The sequence below is a fragment of the Barbus barbus genome (genome assembly GCF_936440315.1).
Source record: "Barbus barbus genome assembly, chromosome: 35".
NCBI classification, from domain to species: domain Eukaryota; kingdom Metazoa; phylum Chordata; class Actinopteri; order Cypriniformes; family Cyprinidae; genus Barbus; species Barbus barbus.
This window is the reverse complement of record NC_136763.1, coordinates 28,237,763-28,259,209: the sequence shown is the minus strand read 5'-3', so window position 1 is coordinate 28,259,209 and position 21,447 is coordinate 28,237,763. Positions and strand designations below refer to the sequence as shown.

The window sequence follows — 21,447 nt, the reverse complement described above, 5'->3', positions numbered from 1 at the left end:
ACAGTAGCCAGAGCAAGAGATGAGAGAGATTTCTTCTGCATATCTAACAGTGTAACATTAAGCAGAAGTATTTAGAATGAGTTAACCCTCCTGTATCCTGTTTTCTGAGTAACATTGAGAATATCACTATATATTGTTGCCACGACCAGTCTGACGGGGCTCATGTTTATAACAGTAGCTTGGTGGAGTAGACTTGGTGGAGATTTAGACCAAAATATTCATTTGGTTTCAGCCAGGTTTCAGTCAGGCAGAATACATCAAAATGATTATCTGTGATCATTTCATTTACAATAACAGCTTTGGGTGCGAGTGATCTAATGTTTAGTAGCCCAAGCTTTAAAAATAGTTTTTGTTCATTTATTTAGCATTTTTCTGGTTTAATCACGATCAGATTTTTTCTAGATCCTGCATTAAATTTATATTTTGACCTCGCTATTCAGGGAACAGACACAGTCTGTATAGATTGGACAACGCAAGTACTTCTGTCTTTTAAGTGGGTAGAACAAAAGTCATCATAGCAGTTATTTGAGAGTTGGCTTACTAGTCAGATGGAGCGTAACGTCCTGGAGACTAATAAGCCAATTCTCAAATGTGGGAGGGGTGGCTTCTGTCTTGATAAATTACAAGGAATATGTGCGGGAAAAAACATTTTGTCTCTCTGCAGGTGAATACTGGATTGATCCTAACCAGGGCTGCACCGTTGATGCTATGAAGGTCTTCTGCAACATGGAGACCGGCGAGACCTGCGTTTATCCAAAGCCCACCAATATCCCACGCAAGAGCTGGTGGACTTCCAAGGGTGCTGAGCGCAAACACGTTTGGTTTGGAGAAGCTATGAATGGTGGATTCCATGTGAGTCTCTCTCGTTCTGATCCTGCTGACCCTTGAGTTGATTCAGGACTATTCAGAACTATTCTTTAGGATTTAGATCATTTCTGTCTGATGTGCATTCTTTTGTTTTCCCTCCAGTTTGGCTATGGAGACGACAATCTGGCACCTAATACAGCAAGCATTCAGATGACTTTCCTGAGACTGCTGTCCACAGAGGCCTCGCAGAACCTCACCTACCACTGCAAGAACAGCATTGCTTACATGGATGAGGCCACTGGAAACCTGAAGAAAGCTCTGCTGCTGCAGGGGTCCAATGATGTGGAGATCCGCGCTGAGGGCAACAGCCGCTTCACATATACTGTTCTTGAGGATGGTTGCAAGGTGAAGAAACACTTCTGATCAGGCTTGGGAATCAAGAATTTAATAATAATAATAATAATAATAATAAAAGTGAATGTAACCATAATAGTTCCAGAACTGTTCCGTTGCAGCTAAATGATACAAAGGCCCTGTTTACAGCTGGTGTTAAGATACATTTTGGTCGATCAGATCACGAGTAGACGAGGGAGACACATTCTCGTTCACACCTGCTGTTTTAATCAGTCTCTTCTGTGCACTTTCGACCACTTCTGTCCTGATTTCTTTTGAGGACAGGGTCTATGGGTCAGTGTACGTGGGCTTTTTCTGATCTTTATATCTAATATTGTGAAGCTCTCGCAATTTACACAAGCTGAACACTACTTTTTTTTTTTTTTCAAATCTATTTTTAAAACGTTTACTGTATGGATAAAAATTACACTTCACATATAATTCAAATCGCCCAGAGAAAGAAAATCTGCGCGATCACAGATATTGTCCTTATTACAGTGGAAAAAAAAGTAATATTCTGTCATTTTTGGTCATAAAGATAGTAGAAGACAGCATTTGAAATGGTAAACGGTTTTGCTTTTATTCATGTGTACTCACAGAAAGAACAAAACATGAATTGTTATAATATAGAAAACAAACAGGATGTGTCTCTATTTCCTTGAACTTGTGGTGTGGCCATAAAAAATAAACAAAACAGACTTTTGTTTTCCTTTTATGTTATGTTAATTTTTTAATTAACTGAAACTAAACCACTGAAAAGAAACATTTATTTTTAATGGGTCACATACATTCATCCATTATAATTTAATTGAACATTCAAATTTTTGTTGGTTAACTGATGTATAGTCTCACAAACGCTTGCGTGGTGCTCACGTTTACATACAAAAACAATAGAGAAGCAGTTCAGTTGAGTGCAAAAACATGATCTGTGTGCACAGGCTCCTTACAGAGTTGTTTTGTCCCTACAGAAACACACAGGACAATGGAGCAAGACGGTCATCGAGTACAAATCCCAGAAGACTTCACGCCTGCCCATTGTGGACATTGCACCTATGGATATTGGAGGAGCTCATCAGGAGTTTGGAGTGGACGTGGGTGCCGTCTGTTTCTTGTAAAGACAGAGGAACAAATTAAACCGGGATACAGACAGAATTAGAGAGATAACACACACTCGAGAGCGAGGAACAAAGAAAGAGAGAAACTAAAGATCTAGACATTTTTAAGTGGGACATCTTTATGACTAGAAAAGAAGTGTTTCCGAAAGTATTTTTAGGAAATGCACTGATAGGCACTAGCATTACTCATCTGTGACTGACGGGCAGACAGCGTCTCGACCCTCGGCACTCTGGGACATCTCACAGCCCAACGCAACGCTACATAAGGGAGAAGCCAGAGAAACCACAGAGAAACCACAGAGAAACCACAGAGGCAGAAGTGTGTCTGGGTTTTATTTATTTATTGTTAAGGTGCTATTTCCCTCTGTGCATTTGAATCAAGAGTTGTACATCAGTGAGTCCCACACTAAGTATTTGTATCGTTTTCTTCTATAATTATTGGACTCACGTGCATTTTACAACAGCCTGAACTTTGACAATCGCATGCAAGTGTTCGTTTTTCTTATCACCACAGTGTAAGTAAATTACTGTGTATTAAAATAATCAATGGTGCTAATCTTATGAAACAACCTGCACTTTTTTCCAGAGGCCAGATAAATAATAGACATCTAATTGTTTATTTGTGTATATGTGTTCGTGCATTAAAGTTAGTTTTTTTCTTCAGTCCCCACAGCCCTGTTATGTCACGCTATTCAATGTACTTTTAAAGAGACCTTCCACACATGTGGCCCAGTCTTGAGTTTTCTATGTAAGCTACCTCACGCTGTAAAAAACCATCACAGAAAAAGAAAAGCCTTAATGCGTTAAGCCAGACTGTGCTCTGGTCAGAACTGAAAAGATAAAGTAGTTCTTTTCCCTGTTTATGCTACTCTTTATAAAAGTACTTTATTGAATGGCCCTAAGCACATTTGGTGAAATGACCTTCCATTGATCTCGCATGCTGTCTTTGAAAACCTATGTATGTGATAGTGGAAAAGAAATTAAAGAGCTGTCGTATTATTGTTTTTATTTTGTTATGCTTTTAATGAATGAAAATGTTAAAAATGTACAACCTAGAGATTCTTTTGTTTAGTTTTAGAAGCACTCTTAGACACAGGGGGGGTCAGAGCACATAACCCATCTTACTTGCGTCTATGTGTTGTTGCTTTTTAAATGCGTTTTGTTTTTTTGGTCAAATAAAAAGGATAGTACATCTTTGTTCATCTATATAGTATTGGGTTTCAGAGGTGGGTTGATTTATTTTGTCTTTGTTTTCTTGGAAAATAAAGAAAAACAGCATCACAGCTTAAGTAAAATAGTTCATTATGACGGTCATTAATCTTTCAGATAATACATCTGTGTATAAATAACATTGTGCAGTAGTGCAGTCTGGTTAGTGTATTTATGTTTAGTACATTTCAACATTTGTGCTCTGTTTTTCTATGACTTTTTACCGTAGCAACAACACAGAATCATTTCTATAAAATAGAGTAAAGTTGGTATATCTTTGATGGTTCTTCTTATGTTTATGATTTTATAGCATGCCCTTATGAGTCAATGAGGATATCAGAGTGACAAAGCAACGTCACAGATAACACACTGTATAACTGTGATGTACAGAAGAAGCAGAACGAGAAGACAAAACGATCATTGTTCAGATGTGAAAGAAAGACTAAAGCAAACGTCTGAGATCCAGCGCACACTGATCATCACTAGTTTCTCCGATTGATCGAGACCGGGTCGACTATTCATCCTTTCATCACAAGGATACAACAGAAGACGCTGAAACACTGATGCTCTGCTGGGACGCTGCTTGTCAGATCTGGACCCTCTCTTCTTTGAGTCTTCAGCTCAGCCATCTTCAGTGTGGTTCACAAGCAGACCGATACTGAAGGACTGACCGCTCTCTGGACGCTGGCCTCATCCATATTCATCAGATTACTCTGAACTTTCATTATGGGTACCTTTGTAGCTAAGCGGTCAGCTAAAAAGACATCAAACCACTCTGCTATTCAAAGATGTGTCCAGTACAGACCCTTGCATGTGAACACAGAAGCCTCCAGATGAGAAGTTGACCTCGGTGCAGACAACAGCGGCCGGTCACTGCAGGACATTATCCGACCACAGTCCTCTCCACGACCTCAAGGATCTGAAGATCAGCCTGAGAGGATACTGGACGTCCTGAAGTGTGTTTGCCTGATGTTTGTCTACCGCTGTAGTGGACAGTCTCCTGGAACTGGAGTTTATGTCTTCAAGGAAGAGTAGCAGATTTTTATTATCACAACTTTTTAAAGATTTTTTCAAAGCGGTGCATCTCTAAATATGAAGCTGGATGTTATAATTACTGAAAACAGAGAGCATAAGGTCATCACACGTTGCAATGTCAGGTCACAGAACATTTTCAGCATGCACTTGATATAAAATATATCACTTGTCTTAATGGTGTATATATACATACATTTTCCCAATACTTGTTAAATTTTTTCCTAAAATAAATGTGAGTCTCTCCATACAGTACATTGTCTGGTTATATTTCATGGTGGAAGCAGACTTTAGCCATGACTATTGGCATATGGCATATTTAAAATGTAAATAAGCTGCTGGGTGAATCCGTGTTAATAGATGCTCTTGAGCACTAACTGAAAGTCCACTCCAGACACACATGTGGCTTTAGAAAAGAGCTTGTTATAGCTGTTGTTTGGTCCGGTGTGACACAGGAGACTTGCAGATAACAAACAGTATCAGAGTACCATAGAGAAATATGTCAATTTCACCACATGATCTAGAGGTAAGGCAGAGCAAGCCTGTGCTTTACATGCAAGTAATAAAGCCCATGTCTGCAGGCCATTGTAGCTTAGGCTTTGGTTTTCTTATCCAATTTATGTAACTAAATCAGTCGTTGTCTGCTTCGTTTTTTGTGTCCTGTTTTTTTTTTTAAATAGCAGGTCCAATTCTAGGTCTAATCGGCGACATCTCGTGGCCAATCTACTGAATGAGAAAGCCCTTGGTAAAGTTCCCACTGAAGCCTCAGGTATTGCCACAAGTTGCTCTCAGTGTTGCTTTTTAAACAAAACTTATTTTATGACTTGTTTAGTGGCCTTTTTTGGCACATTATTTTGTCCACCATTAATAAAAGATATTTCTTTCTACAGCAAAAACATCACTGGAAGGAGAAAGATAAAACGACTTCAAAGCCGCTCAGGTCAGACCTACACAACATCAGGGCTCTCGTTTATAAAAGGTGTGCATGCACAGATCTGATCTTAGAGAGTCCACACCAACATTCATTCTCATAAAAATGGCCTGTTCCCCATGAATGAGTGCATGTATATGCTTGTTTAGACTAGTTCGGTGTTACGTGCTTTAGTTCATAACACCTTTGTGTACAATTACACGCGTTTGGGTTTCTGCGGTCACTACTTGCAAACAAAGTCCCTTCAACGAACCAAATTTGCTACATGCTGTAATGCAGAGATCCTCACCACTGGCCCACGAGATACACTTTCCTGCAGAGTTCAGCTCTAACCCTCAAACACACCGGAGCATCAGAGAACCACAAGCAGGGGAGTCTGATCAGGGATAGAGCTCAACTCTGCAGGAAAGTGGCCCTCCAGGAAAGATTTGAGGAACCCTGCTCTAATGTCCAGCTAATGACATTAGCAGTACCCCGTTTCTTAGAGTTGAAATGAAATGACACAATGGTTGTTGGACAAACAGATTACTTGATTATAATATTAATTCTGCTAGAGTTCTGGCAACTGATGTTCAAGGAAAGGAGCAAAAGCAAAACTTACCATTTAAACAATAAATGAAAGTATTCAGACGCACCAGGAGTCACTGCCATGATATATGTGTGTCTGACACCAGAAAAAACACACATTTAGTTACACACAAATAATTCTTTGAGGTTTCACTATAAGTGCATCAAGGAGTGAAGATGACCACTAAACCTTAAACCGGTTCAACACCTTATTAAATATGAAACTAAGGCTGAGGCATAGACCTTTTGCCAGTTTGTTCAACAACAGCACAATCCACTGAATGCACTATTTCTATCACAGCCTCATTTTCATTCCTGTCCAAAATTACATATGGCTCTACCCTGACTAAGGTCTGATATTAACCGTTTACACATATGACCAAATTGTTCATTTTTAGGCCAAGAACAAGCTCAGTATTTTCATTATCTGTATAAAAGATCACTAGATGTCTAGTCCAGTAATTCTCGTGTGAAACTGAATCCTTCCACAGGAGGCAGAAAGAATAAACCTCGCAAATAATAAACAACATCACTGTAAAGTTCTGCATGTTCCGCAGTGAATACAAACAAAAGCATTAATAAAAGCAAAAACAGATTTATTTGGGTAGAGGTTTGGGTGCAGTCTGCAGTGTTCTCTTGGCCATCTCCAGCGCTCCCTCCTGTGTCTTATTCCCTCCGATGAAGCCGCTGGCGTGAACGAAGATGCAGCCGGGGATCCCGCTCAGCTCCGACAGCGCCTCGTCCCGGACCCCTCGCCATTCCTCCAGGAGACTCAATCTAGAGATGAGACCAGCACAAATCAACCTCCTCGCGCTTCAGCCATGATGAACAGAGCGTCACCCGCAGTGAAACTCAATGCTAAGAATTTATAACCAGCAACAGTAAATACAATATTAGTTATTACAACACGAGACCCTGCAGCACAAAAGCAGTCATGAGCAGCACAGGTATATCTGTAGCAATAGCCAACAATACACACTGTATGGGTCAAAATTATACATTTTTGCCAAAAATCATTAGGATATTAAGATCATGTTCCATGAAGATATTTAGTAAATTTCCTACTGTAAATATATCAAAACTTCATTTCTGATTAGTAATATGAATCATTTGAACAACTTTAAAGATGATTTTCTCAATATTTAGATTTTTTTGCTCCCTCAGATTCCAGATTTTCTAATAGTTGTATCTCAGACAAATATTGTCCGATCATAACAAACCATACATGAATGGAAAGTGTATTTATCCAGCTTTGATGTATGATGTATAAACTGCAATTTCAGAAGATTGACGCTTATGACTGGTTTTGTGGTTCAGTGTCACATATGAGTTATTACACTCGAAGATCTCTCACATCTTATATATCAGTGGTCGGCAACAGGCGGCCCACGGGCCAAAAATGGCCCGCCAGCAATAATATCTGGCCCGCACCCATAGCCAGATTATTTTGATAGTGGCTGGTTCTGAAATAGATCCGTCATGAGAGCAACAGTTACTCACAATCAGAGTAAGCTATGTGAGTGGAGCGGTGTGATTTTGAATGGAGCGAGGAGCGGATTTTTTTTAAAAGACTGGTTTTAGTCGTGGTTTTCACTCGCTCCAAGAGCGCTCCATCACGAGTACAATTCATGCCAACGACCCATAATATAACAGCATATTTTGCAAGAATTCACGTTAAACATTTAGCTAGCTAGATAGAAAAGGATCACTCAAATCAGAAAGAATTTGAAGGTTATGATGACTGCAGTGGACATGAGACAAGTCGTGGCCTAATGGTTAGAGAGTCGGACTCGTAATCCAAAGGTTGTGGGTTCGAGTCTCGGGCCGGCAGGGATTGTAGGTGGGGGGAGTGAATGTCCAGCGCTCTCTCCACCCTCAATACCACGACTGAGGTGCCCTTGAGCAAGACACCGAACCCCCAACTGCTCCCCGGGCGCCGCAGCATAAATGGGACCTGGAGGATTTTTCTGGACTCATGAACAACCATCACAAAACAAAAAAAACAGTCGTAGATCATCCAGGTAACCACACACAGTAGTAAGAACCAAGGGTTCCCAAACTTTTGAATGTGGTTATTTTAATAATTTCAGCTATTTTTTTGTCTTGTGGACTATATGTAAACATCTTTTATGGAAAATATCTTACTCAGGACAGTACTAAATAAAAATAACATGCATTTTGTATGATCTCTCTTATTTTGGTAAAATTATCCACATTTTCACAGATTCTGCAAGGGGTTCCCAAACTTTCGCATGCACCTGTATACTCTTGTAAAACAGAAGCTGTGTGCTGATGGTGTGGGTATGAACAGGAGAAGGCGCACCTGTTCTGGAAGGTGTTGAGTCCGGCCGGGACACACTGGACTCTCCAGTGTCCGTTCTGATCCGAGTACAGCACAAACTTGATGGGCACGTCCACCTTTAGCTCCTTCTCCAGCGCAAACAGATGCTCTTTCCAGGGACAGCCGCCCTGAGCCAGCAGCAGCAGCTCTCCGCTCGGATCCACCTGCACAGCATAGTCATTACACACCAGACACCAACCACAGCGCTTCTACAACACCATCCACGACCAGCAGAGCAACGCTGCATGGACCCGCTTCTGCTAAACTGGGTTACTCTTTATAAGAACACCGGCTGGAGTCTGTTGGGTCACCGATTTAACATTTTATAAGTGGAGCAGATTCAGTTCTTCAGTCTCACCTGCTGGGTCACAATATTAGGTTGTTTTAACTCTCTCATGCTCTAAAGACGCGTAAACGTGCTCCGCAGCTGCCGTTTTCATTTTCAACTAACAGAGGAAAAGCCTTTGGATGCAAGTGAACTACAATAGCTTGTGCAATGCATGCTGGTTACTGATGGAAGCTGTGTTTATTTATTTGTTTGACTGTATATCGTTATCTTGTATTACTCACACAAAACTCTTAATTAAATAAAATTAATGCACTTAAAGTTTTTTCCAAGTCTTTTGCCTCTTCTAGTCTATTTATTGTCCGTTTGATAGTGTGACTTCTCTAAACGCTTTGGCTCAGAGCAGCTGATGAACTGAATCAGGTGTGTTTGTGCTGAGTGGACAGGGAACCAGTGGCTTAGAGGATGATTTAAATACAGACTGCAGATGATCCTCAGACTCTCACACAGGTGAATCAGTCACACGCTACATACACCTGTCTGCAGGTAAAATCATCTCCGCTTCAGTACACTATGGCCTGCAGTGTAGGCAAGACAAAGCCATCAGTCAATCACATTAGATCCTCTGGACTGTAATGTTGAGATAATCACCTGATATCTGGTCTGAACAGCTTGCTGCACGATCTCTCTCGCCGGGAGCCAGGCCTTCATATAGAAATCCAAGCGGTCCTTGAATTCTGCTCCTACAAGAGCCAGGGCTTTATGGAAGCCCTCCTGTGATGTAAAAGTTTTAATATTCAAGCAATATTCTTTAAAACATGTATGATATTGACCTGAACTTCATGCTACGCATCTATTCCCATTCCACAGAGCGTGGGAACGTATTCAGATGTTGTGTACTGAACGCAAATCTCATCTGACAGAGGCCGCATTTACATTACATGCTTCAAGTGACTCAATTCTGTTTTTGTTTCTTCCCGTGTGGCACAGACCCGATATAACCCACAAACGTGCGAGCAGAAAACAGCACATGGATTCTGATATTCTCAGATGGGTTTCAGGCCGGTTTACACCTGCTCACCTCATGCGCGCTCTCTGATCGGATATCTACCGGATTTGTTCAAACGCTTCCATTTACACTTGGCCACATAAATGTGTCTCTGCAAAACATATGAATCCGATCTTTAATTCACACTCAAAATGTACAATTAATGGAGTTCACGTCAATGAAAGCAAGAGATGAGCGCTGCATGATGATCAGCTGATTTCAAGATGAAAGACCGCAGCATCAGCACTGGAAAGATAAGTTACTCTCACTATTTCTAATGAAGAGGATTGTGTTCTGAGCGTCTGCGGCTTACTTTCAGTCTCATTTGCAGCAGTTTGTGTGTCTGCTTGCTGAAGAGATGCTCAGATGCTCAGTGTTGCATTAGTGCTGGCATATTTGGCTATAACATCACACGTTTATTATTTTAACATTTTGGGAGGAGTAACGTGTGATTTCAAGAGCCAGCTGCATCTACACTTGTCCAGTCACTGATGAAATGACAGTGGCGTCTGATGTTGACTCAGATAGTGTTCTTCTGGGCAGAACTGGGCTACTTCTACACTGTTAAAGCCATCTCTCCCCTGGATTGTGATTTTGACAGAGGGAATGGCTAGTTTGGATAGTTTTGATTAGCAACTGGACTGCTTTTATTTTGCAGACCTGGCAACCTTCTTTCTGGGTCAGTGTGTTTACCTTGGGTTGTTTGCAAAGTGTATAATCCAAATGCAGGTACTGTATAGCTTTAAAAAAAATGATGCAAGCTGGTTCCCAAAAATCAGAAAGAGTCAACAAATCTGGGTTGGGAATCAAGACCTGCAGTGCAAGTGCGGCCAGATGAACCGAATCTGCATTTTCATTTAGACCGTCTGCTGTTTGTGTTTAGACCAATTACATATAAAACACATAATCAGTTATGATTATGACTCAACCCTAGAAAAATTATCTAAAGGCTGAAATATTTATAAAATGTGTTAAGTCAAAACTTGCATTATGTAAACTATAAATTTGATTTTACCATACATCAATTTCACAGGATGTTATCATAGACAGAAATGTGGTTTCAAATCAACACTAAAATCAAAAACTGTTGTTTACAGAAATGGCTGATTACCAAATATATTTTAATAGAATTTAAAGAGAAGTATAAGCAGATCTGATCCCCGCTGCTGGAGTCTGCAGGTATGTGTGCTGGTGATTCTGGTGTCAGGTCAGTGAAGCGTGTGTTAGAAGCGCTAGGTTCACCTCGGTGTCCTGGTCAGTGCCGTTCCAGTGAGGGTTGAGATAGCTGACCCGAGCGCTGAGGGTGGTGCTGATGGAGTAACGCACCGCTCCATCACACTGGCTGATCCCGTTATCCACCGCATCCACCTCCTCCAGGAAGTTCTCATACATCTGAACAGAGATCAGTCAGACACTGTGCTCTGAGAAACATTAGCCGTGTTTCCACTGTCGGGTCAGAAGCGGGCCTGCCGAAGACCATGGGCCAAAGTGGGCGCTAGAGGAGCGGTTCTGAACAGAAGCGGAGTTTCTCTGCGTCTGGAGAGCACCAGACCCGCGAATCATTTCATAAAGCAGCTAGAACACCAGCATTAAAGACTTTTAAAATACATTTTAGCTCAAAACTCACTTTCAGACAGCAGCGAGTATTTCAAATAACCTCTGATTGAGATCTGATGTGGATTATGATCACCATACAAGGCAGAAATATTTATAAGTGATGCAAAAGCCTATGCACGCTAGCCATTAACGTTACCATAGTAAACATGGTATTAATTACGTCCGCTTTAAGAAATCAGACAAATAGCCTATCAGCTATAGCAATCGTGTATTTATTTAGTAACATTATCTGTCAGTACAGTAAATCTCGTTTCTTGACTGTTTGATGTTCATATTTAGCTCTGCATATATATACCATAATCATAGTTCGGGGCTCTTTCTGCTACTCAAATCATATTTTTGATGGAAAAAATGTAGAAATGATCATTCTTTCTATATGTGATGTATGCGTTGACAAATAAACAAACAGACGCAGCTGAATAGAGCGGGGGAAACGCCCCCTTTAAGGACTGTGTCATTTTTTTCTGTGAAACAAAAGTTGTGTTCAGAAACGTTATCATAGTTTTAGTGACAATGACAAATTAAAAACCAAGTATGAAGTTTTCATGTCATTAGATTTTTAACAAAAAATTTATTTGTACCAATGGGGTGTTTTACCCCATTTAAACTTTTATAGCAAAATCAGAGTACAGGCAGTTTTAACATAACATTTAAAAGAATACAAATCACTAATTATGAATTACAAAATTATAACAGCCTATTAGAAACTGGCTAACTGGCTTGCTAACTAGCTACCTGATGCTATCTTGAGGTTTTTTAATATAGATTTTTAAATATAACGTCCAAACATGTTTATTCAACTATTTAGAATACATTTGATGGAAAAACTAAGGATTTGATGTTCAGAACAGATGAACTACAGTAATTGCCCATTGCCCCCTGCATGGGGGAGTTTTACCCCACACACTATGTTTGAGAAAAAAATAGTGTCATTCTGAAAATATAATTATATTTTTATTAAATAACACATACTCTCTATCTACAGGCCCTACTGCTTTCATATGACTGCTTTTGTGCTCCAGGGACATATATAATTAGCACAGGTATATTTGTAGCAATAGACAACAATACATTGTATGGATCAAAATTATACATTTCTCTTTTATGACAAAAATCATTAGGATATTAAGATCATGTTCCATGAAGATATTTAGTAAATTTCCTACCGTAAATATATCAAAACTTCATTTTTGATTAGTTTTCTGGTAACTTCTCTTTGTTGGTGAATTAATGGGGTAGTGTGACGTTGTTCCAGAGAGGCGTGTAAAGGGCTGGTTTTAGAGAAGCGCTGCAGAGATTCTGGCCTGACGGTGGAAACGGCGTGATTCTGGGCTCGGTGCTATCAGCCCATATAAAGCACTGACCCCAGTGGATAAGCAGCTCCTGAGCTCAAACTGACCTTGTCATACAGCACCTCCAGCTGCGGCTCGTCCTGCTTCAGCTGCGTCAGCTGAGAGAGAACTCTTCTGCCGAAGTGAAGGTAAATCAACCCCGCCGAGCTCAGCTTGGTCACCCAGGGCTTCTCTGGACACAAGCTGTGGAAACTCTCCACAAAAGACCTGTGGAAACACACACACGGTCAGATCTACACGCACCGATCAATCATTCACTGCACTACACTAAAGGCTCTCTCCATGTTCCAGCTGCCAGAATATTCTTGATTCATGCATATTCTTATATACTAACATATATTACCACAGTAATATTTAACACATCTGTAATATTGCTGCTGAAAGATTCATCTGTGCATGTGGTGTTATTCATGGTCAGCTGATGGTGATTTATTAATACTTTCACGTTTTTAAATTTCCTTTTAATGTTTGATGGTTTCAACAAGTTCACTGTCAGTCGCTGATTGTTTACGTATTTGAAAGGAAGTCAGTGCCATAATCCAGAGTGTTGTGTGCTGAAGGGAAACGCTGGGAAGCTGATGACCGAACACTGTCTCCTGAAGCGAAGCGGTGGAATCAGATCTTCAATAACCTTCATGAACCGACAGATGAGGGATTCACCAATGCTTTCAGTGCACAGATGTGTAAAGATAAATGATTCAGTAATGAGAGGCCCTGATCTCGATATATGGTTATTGTAAAGTACAAAACAACAACCTGGCATGCTTCCAACTACATATCAGCTCAGGAAGGAGTCTACTGATGTATTTATATTTACAGTTAAATTAATGAGGCAATGAGATCTGTAAACAGCTGTATGAAGTACTATTATCCTCAGTATTATATCTTATCACTATCAAATAGCATAGACGGGCACATTTCATATAAAAATTGGTAAATGTAAATTATTCCCCTCCCATTTCTGGATTCACATCTTCTCTAATTGGTCAGGTTTGATAAATAACGTGAGTGTATTTGGCAGATGAGAAGAAAGGCTGCAGTAAGGATCTGTACAGTTCTAGTGCAGGAGGATGATGATGATGATGATGATGATGGTGTACCTCTGATGATGGTCATAGCGCTGCTGACTGGGATCATATTCTCCTCCGACATCCAGCACAACATCACACTGCTTCAGGAGCGACGCGTCTCTGCTGCGGAGGATCTCTGCGTCCTGAAGAAGACCACAGATCATCACCTATACGCTCATCACAGCTCCTGCAGCACGCTACACAATAACCTCTCAGATCATCACCTATACGCTCATCTACCACAGCTCCCGCAGCACGCTACACAATAACCTCTCAGATCATCACCTATACGCTCATCACAGCTCCTGCAGCACGCTACACAATAACCTCTCAGATCATCACCTATACGCTCATCTACCACAGCTCCCGCAGCACGCTACACAATAACCTCTCAGATCATCACCTATACGCTCATCACAGCTCCCGCAGCACGCTACACAATAACCTCTCAGATCATCACCTATACGCTCATCACAGCTCCTGCAGCACGCTACACAATAACCTCTCAGATCATCACCTATACGCTCATCTACCACAGCTCCCGCAGCACGCTACACAATAACCTCTCAGATCATCACCTATACGCTCATCACAGCTCCCGCAGCACGCTACACAATAACCTCTCAGATCATCACCTATACGCTCATCACAGCTCCTGCAGCACGCTACACAATAACCTCTCAGATCATCACCTATACGCTCATCTACCACAGCTCCCGCAGCACGCTACACAATAACCTCTCAGATCATCACCTATACGCTCATCTATCACAGCTCCTGCAGCACGCTACACAATAACCTCTCAGATCATCACCTATACGCTCATCTATCACAGCTCCTGCAGCACGCTACACAATAACCTCTCAGATCATCACCTATACGCTCATCTATCACAGCTCCTGCAGCACGCTACACAATAACCTCTCAGATCATCACCTATACGCTCATCTATCACAGCTCCCGCAGCACGCTACACAATAACCTCTCAGATCATCACCTATACGCTCATCACAGCTCCTGCAGCACGCTACACAATAACCTCTCAGATCATCACCTATACGCTCATCACAGCTCCTGCAGCACGCTACACAATAACCTCTCAGATCATCACCTATACGCTCATCACAGCTCCTGCAGCACGCTACACAATAACCTCTCAGATCATCACCTATACGCTCATCTACCACAGCTCCTGCAGCACGCTACACAATAACCTCTCAGATCATCACCTATACGCTCATCTACCACAGCTCCCGCAGCACGCTACACAATAACCTCTCAGATCATCACCTATACGCTCATCTATCACAGCTCCTGCAGCACGCTACACAATAACCTCTCAGATCATCACCTATACGCTCATCTATCACAGCTCCCGCAGCACGCTACACAATAACCTCTCAGATCATCACCTATACGCTCATCTATCACAGCTCCTGCAGCACGCTACACAATAACCTCTCAGATCATCACCTATACGCTCATCTACCACAGCTCCTGCAGCACGCTACACAATAACCTCTCAGATCATCACCTATACGCTCATCTATCACAGCTCCTGCAGCACGCTACACAATAACCTCTCAGATCATCACCTATACGCTCATCACAGCTCCTGCAGCACGCTACACAATAACCTCTCAGATCATCACCTATACGCTCATCTATCACAGCTCCTGCAGCACGCTACACAATAACCTCTCAGATCATCACCTATACGCTCATCTATCACAGCTCCCGCAGCACGCTACACAATAACCTCTCAGATCATCACCTATACGCTCATCTACCACAGCTCCCGCAGCACGCTACACAATAACCTCTCAGATCATCACCTATACGCTCATCTATCACAGCTCCCGCAGCACGCTACACAATAACCTCTCAGATCATCACCTATACGCTCATCACAGCTCCTGCAGCACGCTACACAATAACCTCTCAGATCATCACCTATACGCTCATCTACCACAGCTCCCGCAGCACGCTACACAATAACCTCTCAGATCATCACCTATACGCTCATCTATCACAGCTCCTGCAGCACGCTACACAATAACCTCTCAGATCATCACCTATACGCTCATCTATCACAGCTCCTGCAGCACGCTACACAATAACCTCTCAGATCATCACCTATACGCTCATCACAGCTCCTGCAGCACGCTACACAATAACCTCTCAGATCATCACCTATACGCTCATCTACCACAGCTCCCGCAGCACGCTACACAATAACCTCTCAGATCATCACCTATACGCTCATCTATCACAGCTCCTGCAGCACGCTACACAATAACCTCTCAGATCATCACCTATACGCTCATCTATCACAGCTCCTGCAGCACGCTACACAATAACCTCTCAGATCATCACCTATACGCTCATCTATCACAGCTCCTGCAGCACGCTACACAATAACCTCTCAGATCATCACCTATACGCTCATCTATCACAGCTCCTGCAGCACGCTACACAATAACCTCTCAGATCATCACCTATACGCTCATCTATCACAGCTCCTGCAGCACGCTACACAATAACCTCTCAGATCATCACCTATACGCTCATCTACCACAGCTCCCGCAGCACGCTACACAATAACCTCTCAGATCATCACCTATACGCTCATCTATCACAGCTCCCGCAGCACGCTACACAATAACCTCTCAGATCATCACCTATACGCTCATCTATCACAGCTCCTGCAGCACGCTACACAATAACCTCTCAGATCATCACCTATACGCTCATCTACCACAGCTCCTGCAGCACGCTACACAATAACCTCTCAGATCATCACCTATACGCTCATCTACCACAGCTCCCGCAGCACGCTACACAATAACCTCTCAGATCATCACCTATACGCTCATCTATCACAGCTCCTGCAGCACGCTACACAATAACCTCTCAGATCATCACCTATACGCTCATCTATCACAGCTCCTGCAGCACGCTACACAATAACCTCTCAGATCATCACCTATACGCTCATCTATCACAGCTCCTGCAGCACGCTACACAATAACCTCTCAGATCATCACCTATACGCTCATCTATCACAGCTCCTGCAGCACGCTACACAATAACCTCTCAGATCATCACCTATACGCTCATCTACCACAGCTCCCGCAGCACGCTACACAATAACCTCTCAGATCATCACCTATACGCTCATCTATCACAGCTCCCGCAGCACGCTACACAATAACCTCTCAGATCATCACCTATACGCTCATCTATCACAGCTCCTGCAGCACGCTACACAATAACCTCTCAGATCATCACCTATACGCTCATCACAGCTCCTGCAGCACGCTACACAATAACCTCTCAGATCATCACCTATACGCTCATCTACCACAGCTCCCGCAGCACGCTACACAATAACCTCTCAGATCATCACCTATACGCTCATCTATCACAGCTCCTGCAGCACGCTACACAATAACCTCTCAGATCATCACCTATACGCTCATCACAGCTCCTGCAGCACGCTACACAATAACCTCTCAGATCATCACCTATACGCTCATCTACCACAGCTCCCGCAGCACGCTACACAATAACCTCTCAGATCATCACCTATACGCTCATCTATCACAGCTCCCGCAGCACGCTACACAATAACCTCTCAGATCATCACCTATACACTCATCTATCACAGCTCCCGCAGCACGCTACACAATAACCTCTCAGATCATCACCTATACGCTCATCTATCACAGCTCCTGCAGCACGCTACACAATAACCTCTCAGATCATCACCTATACGCTCATCACAGCTCCTGCAGCACGCTACACAATAACCTCTCAGATCATCACCTATACGCTCATCTATCACAGCTCCTGCAGCACGCTACACAATAACCTCTCAGATCATCACCTATACGCTCATCTATCACAGCTCCTGCAGCACGCTACACAATAACCTCTCAGATCATCACCTATACGCTCATCTATCACAGCTCCTGCAGCACGCTACACAATAACCTCTCAGATCATCACCTATACGCTCATCTACCACAGCTCCCGCAGCACGCTACACAATAACCTCTCAGATCATCACCTATACGCTCATCTATCACAGCTCCCGCAGCACGCTACACAATAACCTCTCAGATCATCACCTATACACTCATCTATCACAGCTCCCGCAGCACGCTACACAATAACCTCTCAGATCATCACCTATACGCTCATCTATCACAGCTCCTGCAGCACGCTACACAATAACCTCTCAGATCATCACCTATACGCTCATCACAGCTCCTGCAGCACGCTACACAATAACCTCTCAGATCATCACCTATACACTCATCTACCACAGCTCCCGCAGCACGCTACACAATAACCTCTCAGATCATCACCTATACGCTCATCTATCACAGCTCCTGCAGCACGCTACACAATAACCTCTCAGATCATCACCTATACGCTCATCACAGCTCCTGCAGCACGCTACACAATAACCTCTCAGATCATCACCTATACGCTCATCTACCACAGCTCCCGCAGCACGCTACACAATAACCTCTCAGATCATCACCTATACGCTCATCACAGCTCCTGCAGCACGCTACACAATAACCTCTCAGATCATCACCTATACGCTCATCTACCACAGCTCCTGCAGCACGCTACACAATAACCTCTCAGATCATCACCTATACGCTCATCACAGCTCCTGCAGCACGCTACACAATAACCTCTCAGATCATCACCTATACGCTCATCTACCACAGCTCCTGCAGCACGCTACACAATAACCTCTCAGATCATCACCTATACGCTCATCACAGCTCCTGCAGCACGCTACACAATAACCTCTCAGATCATCACCTATACGCTCATCTACCACAGCTCCCGCAGCACGCTACACAATAACCTCTCAGATCGTCACGACTTGCCTAAAATAAAATCTATAGATATACTAAAACAGTTCAAGCATATAACGATGTTTAAACGTTAAACCTGCGCTATAATAATAATGTATCTGAGTTTGTGCAGAGAGTGGAAGCTAAAGCTGCTCTGCAGGACATGGAGGCATCAGAACAAACACTTGCATTGTTTTCAGTGGAAACAAATTAAAATAGCCTGCGCTGCCATTTTTGTTTTTTTTTTGATAAGAGTAATACATCATTGGGACCTGTAAAGGGTCTACTTGTATTTGTGTGCACTCACAATACCAACAAAAGGTAGTTCTTTTATAAAACAAAGAAAACATGATGTGCTTTCTGCGTCTTTAACAGGAGCTTCAGCAGAGAATACATGCCTCACAGACATGATACATATATCTATAGAAAGCTTTAAATGATCACTTAACCAAATAAAACAATCAAAAACAAAAACTCTTTTATTATAATCTTAATCATAATCAATAAAGATGCATTTCTCTCTAAAGGCGCATCTAATGAGGAGACGGCGAGTCAGGATCAGCAGCTTCATCCTTGCGACACAGACTCAGAAAACATTAGTTTATTAGTAAATAATTCAAATCTCTCCTTACTATTTCCTGCAGACACATTCATGGTTATGTTTGCTGGGGTTTTGCAGCAAGCTTTAGCCTGTTGTGTGCATTTGAACACAGAACTATTCAGCTGCTGCAGGACACTAAACACCATCGAGCTGCTCTCAGTCGCGTGGTCTCGATTTATTCATCACTAATCGATAGATGTCTAAAGTATAAAAATAAGGAGAAACCAAAAACAGGCCCGAGGCCCGGCCCGCGTCTGAACTATGACGTGGAAATTGGCCCGAAGCCCTAGAGGTGTAAAAAAGCCGAGCCAGGGCCGAAATGCAGGGCTGTAACACAGTTCAGGACATGTGAAGACGAGACTGTTTCATGCTAGAGTCCTCTCTCTCCTCTAAAGCGTTATCTGAAGCTGTAAGATCATGAGCAGAAGTGATGGAGAGCACCTTGTATTCCGGCAGCTGTCGCAGGAGGAAACACGCCAGAACTTCATCGCAGTGAAAAGTGCCGTTATGAGTCCCGATCTTCATCTTCCTCTGAAGAGCGTTATTCACAAACACGTGACTGACCGACCGGAGCAGCGCGTGCATCAACCTCTTCTTCTTCTTCTTCCTGTAGTGTGTTCAGCGGCTTCTTCTTCTTCTTTCGGAGTTTTATGGCGGTTGGCAAACCAGCTAAATGGTGCATTTACCGCCACCAACTGGACAGGAGTGTGAAGCGTTAACCGAGTGAAGCAAAAGTCAACTAATTATATATATAAAAAAATAAATAAAAAAAAAAGTCTATCTATATACATAAACTATATTCTGTTAAGCAATTCTGTTTCTCTTAGATACCTCATTAGAGCACTATAAACCCTTGTCTCTTTCTGTGCGTTTTGAAATATGCTATTTACTGACAGTGTATTAATACCTATGTATCTTAATGATTCTATAAAGTTGATTCTTTCTCTGTTGTATTCTATGCAATGAATCAACACGTGTTCAACTGTTTCTGGCAAGCCACATTTATCACAATTCTCAGAAACTCTTTTTCCTATGATAAACAGTGAATAATTAAGGCATGTGTGCCCTATTCGAAGCCTAGATATTATGGCATCTTCTTTTCTGCTTCCGTATTTACTTCTCTCAACCCCAACTTTATTTTGAATTTTATACAGATGTCTACCTTTTGTCTCCTTGTCCCATTTCTGTTGCCACATTTTGTTTAGAGCAGATTTTATTATTGCTTTAACTTCAGTTTTGCTCAGTGATACATTAATATCTATTACATTACGTTTCAGAGATCTCTTTGCCATCTGATCAACCTCCTCATTACCCTCTACCCCCACATGTGCTGGAACCCAATAAAAATGAAATGTTTACCTCTATTCTGTAAGCGGCTTCTTCTTCTTCCTCCTGTAGTGTTCAGCGGCTGGAGACGCAGTGTTAGCGCCACCTGTCGGTCAGGAGTGTAAAGCGATCTCACCTGGACAGTACATTCATGATTGCTTAAACACTGAAATTAAAAATAACTCACAATTAGTGAAACCTGACAGCCAAGGAGCAAAACTTCAGCCCAAATCTGCACAACTATAAGCACATTCTCAGCCTCACACTTTCTGCAAAACACTAGCCTACACACATTGTTTTGCAAGACACTAAACACGCTTCTCAACATTAGACACAGAAATCTAACATTTTATCACTGCTTTCCAAAATACTACACATATGAATCAATTGATCAAACACGGCCGTCAGGTGTGCAGACACTTAGGTGCTTAACTGTAAACTCAACAATCAGGTGTAAGCACTATAAAAAGGCAACAGGTGAAGTTTTATCTTCAATAAAAATGAAAGGCAATGGGGCAGCAAGAGAAAGAGGAATAAGGAGAAACATCTTTGGCCACAGAGCTATTTTGAATGTCCTGGGTCAACGTGGTGGTAACACCACAATATATGCTGTAATCACACAGAATGGGGTCCTCCATGGGGGGCATGCTAAAATAGCTCCTTACAACACCGACCCAGACCATCTGTTGTCATTATCCCAGTGCCTCCCACACATTGACTGTGATGTGGATGAAGTGGCCATATCCAGCTATAAGAGATGATGCTGTGTTTTTTCCATCTCAAAAAATAGAAATGTTGCACGTGATTAATATTGAGCACAGCAGTAAGTGGTTCAGTCAGAATCCAGCTGTATAAACCATGTGTGTGCCATA

The 21,447-nt window shown here is 42.2% G+C and overlaps 2 protein-coding genes across 3 annotated transcripts in view; one reads left to right on the top strand and one right to left on the bottom strand.

Moving 5' to 3' along the window:
• Positions 1–4,809, top strand: part of LOC306855281 (uncharacterized protein) — a 50,311-nt gene extending 45,502 nt beyond the window's left edge. For both annotated transcript variants that reach the window (XM_079393852.1, XM_079393851.1), the window contains 3 exons: positions 665–852; positions 970–1,212; positions 2,169–4,809. In XM_079393852.1, coding sequence (XP_079249978.1) covers positions 665–852; positions 970–1,212; positions 2,169–2,315 — 578 coding nt within the window. In that variant the 3' untranslated portion in view covers positions 2,316–4,809. The remainder of the gene's footprint in view (positions 1–664; positions 853–969; positions 1,213–2,168) is intronic.
• A 1,824-nt stretch (positions 4,810–6,633) lies between these two features.
• On the bottom strand, positions 6,634–20,655 carry LOC306854978 (MYG1 exonuclease-like). Its single transcript, XM_079393338.1, has 8 exons — positions 20,609–20,655; positions 19,691–19,944; positions 13,799–13,911; positions 12,746–12,905; positions 10,972–11,121; positions 9,333–9,455; positions 8,378–8,559; positions 6,634–6,831 (listed from the first exon to the last, which is right to left on the bottom strand). Exons 2-8 carry the CDS (start codon positions 19,832–19,834, stop codon positions 6,651–6,653), a joined length of 1,053 nt encoding a protein of 350 aa, XP_079249464.1. The 5' UTR covers positions 19,835–19,944; positions 20,609–20,655; the 3' UTR covers positions 6,634–6,650.
• Positions 20,656–21,447: the final 792 nt, after the last annotated feature.